General features: G+C 39.7%; 1 protein-coding gene across 1 annotated transcript; it reads left to right on the top strand.

The window, feature by feature from the left end:
* Window positions 1-985: 985 nt before the first annotated feature.
* LOC306867303 (vitellogenin-like) lies at window positions 986-7,522 on the top strand (the record flags this gene model as incomplete). Its single annotated transcript, XM_079412906.1, has 28 exons — window positions 986-1,025; window positions 1,142-1,162; window positions 1,277-1,428; window positions 1,548-1,799; window positions 1,888-2,049; window positions 2,134-2,282; window positions 2,374-2,524; window positions 2,606-2,763; window positions 2,838-3,003; window positions 3,088-3,213; window positions 3,295-3,513; window positions 3,600-3,817; window positions 3,906-4,003; window positions 4,111-4,235; window positions 4,316-4,417; window positions 4,519-4,638; window positions 4,748-4,934; window positions 5,022-5,124; window positions 5,212-5,397; window positions 5,505-5,616; window positions 5,716-5,905; window positions 5,990-6,255; window positions 6,354-6,398; window positions 6,480-6,557; window positions 6,649-6,855; window positions 6,940-7,082; window positions 7,177-7,315; window positions 7,397-7,522. 28 exons carry the CDS (start codon window positions 986-988, stop codon window positions 7,520-7,522), a joined length of 4,041 nt encoding a protein of 1,346 aa, XP_079269032.1.
* Window positions 7,523-7,530: the final 8 nt, after the last annotated feature.

Genomic DNA, 7,530 nt, shown 5'->3' with positions numbered 1-7,530 from the left:
ATTGATATGGAGTAGCAATTTGACCATTTCATGTTAAATAAGTAAATGAAAAATTGCTCTGATCTGTCATATATTAGGGGTTAAAACGGATCAAGCGATATTGCTACATACGGAAGAGACCCTACCGTTCAGCATTCGCAGATGAATTTGCCAATTTACAGGTTTAAGCAATTTTAAACTACAAGAAGAAGAAATGAAAGAGAACTCAATTCATTACTCACGCGCTTTTCTCGCACACACGTGTTTCAGACAACGGAAATACTGAGTTGCGTATACACATAAAATTAGCCTATGTCAAAAACCCTTCATGGCATCGTCATTCTCTGTGCTTTAAATATTGTAATTTTTTCTTGCTTATTCGAAAAAATAATCCAATCTGTGACTCCAAAAAAACAAACAAGAAAAAAACACAATACAATGCGCTGAACCATGCTCTTATAATACATATAATAATAATATATATATATATATATATATATATATGTCTATCTGCAAACAACACGATTTTTAGAATATTTTCCGGTCCGTGATGTAAAAAAGGTTGGAGACCCCTGGTGTAGGTTGGCCCTCAATCCAGCTCTGTTAACAAAAAATATTATTTGTATAAAAAAAGTACAATAAAAATGTAGTTTTCTGTATTATTCCTTACTCGATTAATAAAAAATTAAAAAACTCTAATTGTGTTGCTTCAGCATTGTTTTATGTGTATGACAGAACTGGAAAAAGAATTTCTTATTTGAATATAAAAGTCAAAAGAACAGCATTTCACTGTGGACACTGGCATGAAGAATGTCACTGTCAGGCCAGGTTAACCTAACCTCTAACTGATATTTATGTTCAAATAAGTTGACTTAAGTTTTCTCTTGTGTGCAATTTGATATGCACTTAAAGACATCTGTTAATAATTAAAGACTTAATACTTGGTCAGCAAGAAACCACTATAAAAGGTCTGTTTGTCTGAGGTGTTCTTTACAAACCATTAGCCATGAGAGCTGTTGTGCTTGTCCTGACTGTGGCCCTTGTGGGTAAGTCAAAATATATTTCTATATATTTTTCTAATTTTCTCACTTTGTACCTATTTGAAAAATTCTTAGAACCTCTTGAAAATTCCTTTTTTTTTTTTTATCTTTTTTTTTTTCAGCAAGTCAACAGATCGACCTTGGTAAGTAATATGACTTGGAAATTAGTTTGTAAGTGGTGACTTACACTGCATTACTGCTTAAAATTAATGGTCATAACATCAGACTTAAATAAAAAAATACTCTACCCTTTTCAGTCCCTAAGTTTGCCCGTGATAAGACCTATGTGTACAACTATGAGGCTCTACTCTTGGGCGGTCTTCCTCAAGAAGGTCTGGCCAGAGCAGGTATAAAAGTCAACAGCAAGGTTCACCTCAGTGCTGTGACAGAGAACACCTTTCTGATGAAGGTAATGATTATTAAGAACTGTAGAAATTGTAAGATTTTCACAAGAAAACAACAACAACAACAAAAATGGATGTTAAAAGCAACAATGCCCTTATTTAAATGGAAAATGTCCCCTTACAGCTCAAGGACCCTCTAATCCACGAGTATGCTGGTATTTGGCCCAAGGATCCATTTCTTCCTGCCACTAAGCTCACCTCAGCACTGGCTGCTCAGCTTCAGATTCCCATCAAGTTTGAGTATGCTAATGGTGTGGTTGGAAAGGTATATGCCCCTGCAAGTGTCTCCGCTACAGTCATGAACTTCCACAGAGGTATCCTCAACATCCTTCAGCTCAACCTCAAGAAGACCCAGAACATCTATGAGCTGCAAGAGGTGAGAAAGTAATCCTAAATACATTTATGAAGGCATTAAGAAAGCCTTTTTGAGTTCTGCAATCTTATTTTTTGACTTGTCCTTCAAGGCTGGAGTTCAGGGAGTGTGCAGGACCCACTATGTCATCAGTGAGTCTCCAAAGGCCGACCACATTACTGTCACCAAGTCTAAGGATCTGAGCCACTGCCAGGAGAGAATCATGAAGGATGTTGGCTTGGCATACACTGAGAGGAGTGATGAATGCACAGAGGTAATGAACAAGACTGGGAAGAATTGAAATATTTCCTCAATATAATTTTAATATTAAATTCTTCACATTCCTTTCTCTCAACAGAGGGTCAATAGTCTGATTGAAACTGCAACTTACAATTACATTGTGAAACCATCTTCCACTGGTGTACTGATCACTGAGGCAACAGTTCAGGAAGTGCATCAGTTTTCACCCTTCAATGAGATCCATGGTGCTGCCCAGATGGAAGCAAAGTATGACTGATCCTCTGTGAGAAATATGAACTAACAATATTCCCAACACATTTCATTAACTTGAAGTTTCAAAAATAATTATTTGTTTCAGACAAACCTTGGCTTTTGTTGAGATTGGAAAGAGCCCAGTTGATCCAATCAAAGCTGATTACATGGCTCGTGGATCCCTGCGATATGAGTTTGCAACTGAGATTCTTCAGACCCCCATTCAACTAATGAAGATCCGTGATGCACCAGCCCAGGTATTACTTTAACAATCTCCAAGTCAAATCATTTGATCCATGCTGAAGACATCAACTGAGACTAGCTCTTACTCTCTCTAGATTATCGAGGTCCTTAAGCAACTTGTTGCAAACAGTGTGGACATGGTCCATGAGGATGCTCCACTTAAGTTTGTTCAGCTCATCCAGCTCCTGCGTGTTTCCACCATGGAGAACATTAAGGCTATCTGGCCACAGTTCAAGGACAAACCAGTTTACAGGTACAATTTGTAAGCAATAAATTAATAGGATTTTTTTAAAATTATGTATATATTTTAAACAATGACTCTGGTAGGCGCTGGCTCTTGGATGCTCTTCCTTCTGCTGGCACACTAGTCACTCTAAAATTCATCAAGGAGAAGTTCCTAGCTGATGAACTTACGGTTCCAGAGTTCATTCAGGTTCTTGTGGTTGCTCTGCAAATGGTCACTGCTGATTCGGACACCATCCAATTGACAGCTGTGAGTAAATCTAACTATACTCAAAATGTTGTTCTTCAAATCTTGCCTAATTTAAACAGATATTTTCTTTATCTTGCTGAATAGAGTTTAGCTGTGCATGAGAAAATCGCTAAAATCCCAGCTCTGCGTGAAGTTGTAATGCTTGGATATGGTTCCATGATTGCCAAGCACTGTGTTGCAGTTCCCACTTGCTCTGCTGAGCTCCTCAGGGTAAACACATTAAGTCTTACTTTTCTACCAGTCACTTACTTGTTAACATTTGTCTAATTGTGTGTGCCTCAATCTCCTCAGCCCATCCATGATATTGCTGCAGAGGCAATTTCTAAGAATAACATTCCTAAAATCACTTTGGCTCTTAAAGTTCTGGGCAATGCTGGTCACCCTGCTAGTCTTAAACCCATCATGAAGCTCCTGCCTGGACTGAAAACTGCAGCTACATCTCTGCCCCTTAGAGTTCAGGTTGATGCCATCTTGGCCCTGAGGAACATTGCCAAGAAAGAGCCCAAACTGGTAAATGGCTGACATCAAAGGAATGAATAAAATATGATTATGCACATTTTCTTCCGATAATGAACTGACCTTGTTTCTTTCCACAGGTTCAGCCAGTGGCCCTGCAGCTTGTATTGGATAGATCTCTTCACCCAGAAGTGCGCATGGTTGCTTGTATTGTGTTGTTTGAGGCCAAACCATCAGTGGCTCTTGTCTCCAGTCTTGCTGGTGCTTTGAAGACTGAAACTAACATGCATGTTGTGAGCTTTGCTTATTCCCACATCAAGTCCTTGACCAGAATGACTGCTCCTGATATGGCAGCTGTGTAAGAAAAAACAAATAATTTTTATTTAATTTACTTTACCATGCCAAATGAGCACAAACCGAAAGTAATAACGGGTTGTCTATTTCAGTGCTGGTGCAGCTAATGTTGCCATCAAGCTCATGAGCTGCAAGCTAGACAGACTTAGCTTCCGTTTCAGCAGAGCCCTTCAGCTGGACTTTTATCATAGTAAGTGTTGCAAAATTCTTTAGAAAGCTAACAAATGATGTGTTGAGTGTTTATTAAAATGTATAAAAGATTGCATCAATGGTATTCTTACCTATGTCTCTGTGCAGCTCCTCTTATGGTTGGAGCTGCTGGCAGTGCCTACATGATCAATGATGGTGCCACCATCCTGCCCAGAGCTGTTGTAGCCAAAGCACGTGCTTATCTGGCTGGAGCTGCTGCTGATGTTCTTGAGGTGGGCAAACCATTTTTTAAAAATCTGATTCATGGTTTAAAAATGTTTTTGGCCTTCGCTCAATTCATGTTCTCAAATAGATTGGTGTGAGAACTGAAGGAATCCAGGAGGCTCTTCTGAAATCTCCTGCTGCAGATGAAAGTGTTGACCGTATCACAAAGATTAAGCGCACCCTAAGAGCAGTACGTTTTCATGTCCAATGTACTGTATAATTTTATACTTATAAGCAATATTATAAACATGACATGATAATACACATTTTGTCTATGTTTTACCCCTTAAGCTCACAAACTGGAAGGACTTACCAAAAGATCAACCACTGGCTTCAGCCTACATCAAATTACTTGGACAAGAAGTGGCTTTTGTCAACATTGACAAGACCATCATTGAAGAAGCTATACCGGTATTGTGTTGTAGTTTATCTTTCATTACTTTATTTTATTTTTTTTTAGATCTGTCTCACAAATAATTCTCATAATTAGAATTAAGATTCTCATAAACATTATCCCCAGATTGTGACTGGACCCAAAGCACGTCAACTGTTGAAGGGGGCACTTCAAGCTTTGCAGGAAGGAATTACCTTGCAGTATGCCAAACCCCTGCTTGCAGCTGAAGTGCGTCGTATCTTGCCAACTGCAGTTGGTCTGCCCATGGAGTTCAGTTTGTACACTGCTGCTGTTGCTGCTGCTAGTGTCAATGGTATGTTTTTTCTTAGAATTGTATATCCTTTCTTCTGATATGAGGGGGTCATTACTTCGGTTGATGTTGTTCCATTCATCCTTCTAGTTAAGGCCACCATTAGACATCCTCTACCTGAGGAGTGTGAGACTATGACTCTTGAGCAGCTGATGCGGACTGATGTTCAACTCCAAGCTGAAGCTAAAGCAAGGTACACTTTTACAGCTACATTCATAGAGATGAGATATAATGCACACAACAATCGCTTTACAAACAATCTCCCTTATTCTTATTTCAGTATTGCTCTCCAGACCTTTGCTGTGATGGGAGTGAACACTGCCTTGATCCAAGCTGCTGTTATGATGAGAGGAAAGATCCGTACAATTGCTCCTGGAAAAGTGGTTGTAAAAGCAGACGTTCTCAATGGCAAGTACAAGGTGGAGGCTCTACCTGTTGAGGTTCCTGAACATATTGCTTCTGTGAGGTAATGAAATCTTAGTGATGCCAATGTGGCAAACATTTTGAATCAATTATTAATTCATATTGTTTCTGAAAAGTGAAATGCAAGTCACCTTCTTCTTGTTCCAACAGCTTTGAGACTCTTGCTGTGGTCAGAAACATTGAAGCACCCACTGCTGAGAGGACTGTTCCTTTAGTACCCGAGTTGGCTGTGCAGAATTCCCAGACATCTGCTGATTATTGGGTAAACTTTGAACACACGCACAATGCACGTGTTAGTATGCTGAGCATTCGTTTGCTTCATTTTGTAAGACTCATTATAATACTGGATTTTTCTTTCCAGTCATCTGAGGATCCAGATAAGGTTCCTGTGAGTGCTCCTGCTCCATTCCACAAGACTCTCTGTCTTGCTGTCCCATACATTGAAATCAAGGGATGCGTTGAGGTGCGCTCTCGCAATGCTGCTTTTATCAGACATGCTCCTCTGTTCTACATAATTGGACAACACTCAGCCCGTGCTACATTGGCAAGAGGTATACTTACAGAAAATATTACATTAATGAAACTCAAGGATTTCAGATAAAATTATAATTAAGGGTCTGTTGTTTTGGCTGTAGCGGAAGGTCCTACAGTTGAAAGGCTGGAGCTTGAAGTCCAGTTTGGTCCTAAAGCTGCTGACTCTCTCAATAAGCAAATCCAAATCATTGATGAGGAGACTCCAGAAGGAAAGGCTTTCCTGTTGAAACTGAAGGAAATCCTGGAGACTGAAGATAGAAACAGGACCATCTCTTCTGAAAGCAGAAGCAGCAGCAGCAGCAGCAGCAGCAGCCGCATCATCAGCCGCAGTTCAAGCTCCTCCATGTCCAGTTCTCGTGTGACTGAGGTGAGGACAAGGAATGTCATGTGTTGGTTAAATCACCAATGTATGTGTCATAAGAATGTATATTAATTTACACCGAGTTATTTTATATGGATTTTCAGACTGCCACCATCATGGAGCCTTTCAGGAAATTCCACAAAGATCGGGTAACTACAAAAATAATATTGATAACAATATAGTTGCTTTAGATGATCAGACTTATGTTTATAACCTTATTTTGCTTGCAGTACTTGGAACCCCATGGTGCCTCAAAGGGAGTTAGCAGTGGAAGTGCCAGAGCTAGTTTAGAGCGTATCCAGAAACAGGTGAATCGATTAGTGTCATTTGTTTGGTCATAATAACACAAAACTCCAATTAAAATATGGTATTTCATATTTGTATTGTTTATGCTTACAGGATAAGTTCCTCGGAAATAGAGTTCCACCTATTTTTGCTGTTATTGCCCGTGCTGTGACAGCTGACCAAAAGATGCTGGGCTACCAACTTGCTGCTTACTTTGACAAATCAACTAGAAGAGTGCAACTTGTTGTTACTTCCATTGATGAAAAGGACAACCAGAAGATCTGTGCTGATGGTGTTTTGCTGAGCAAGCACAAAGTCATTGTAAGACTGGAAGTGTGATTAAAAAATTGTAGGGAATACATTTTCTCAGATTTAAGCATAATTAAGCATAAATCTGTTTTTCAGGCCAAGGTTGCTTGGGGTCCAGAGTGCCAACAGTATGCAGTCACTGCTAAAGCTGAGGCTGGTGTACTGGGGAAATTCCCTGCTGTGCGTTTAGAGCTGGAATGGGAGAGGCTGCCGATTATTGTCACCACCTATGCTAAAAAGTATTGTTCATCAGCACAGTACAACAAATGTGTAGTGTAGAAAATGGCACTGGTTTAATTATCTACTCTTCTCTATGTATCCTGTCACAATTAGAATGTCCAAACACATCCCTATGGCAGCTCTCCGGGCGGGATTCCAGCTTGAAAGAGCAAAGAACAGTGAGAAAGAGATTGAACTTACTGCAGCCTTGCCAACTCAGAGGTCCTTGAATGTCATTGCCAGGATTCCAGAGGTGAAATTGTTTTCCTTCAAAATATGACTCTCACAGAGAGATAAAAAACGCAACTAATTAAGTTTCTTCCTCCTGCTCTAGATGACACTGTCAAGAATGCGTATGCCTCTCCCCTTCGGCGTTCCCATCAAACCAGATGGATCTCTTTACTTTCGAATCGATAAGGACATTTTTTCCAGGGACCAGAAATATATAAATGAGGAATAATTTTTTTA

Source organism: Barbus barbus (genome assembly GCF_936440315.1).
Source record: "Barbus barbus genome assembly, chromosome: 49".
In the NCBI taxonomy this organism is placed as follows: Eukaryota; Metazoa; Chordata; class Actinopteri; order Cypriniformes; family Cyprinidae; genus Barbus; species Barbus barbus.
The sequence above is the reverse complement of the archived record's forward strand: the minus strand, read 5'-3'. Positions and strand labels throughout refer to the sequence as shown.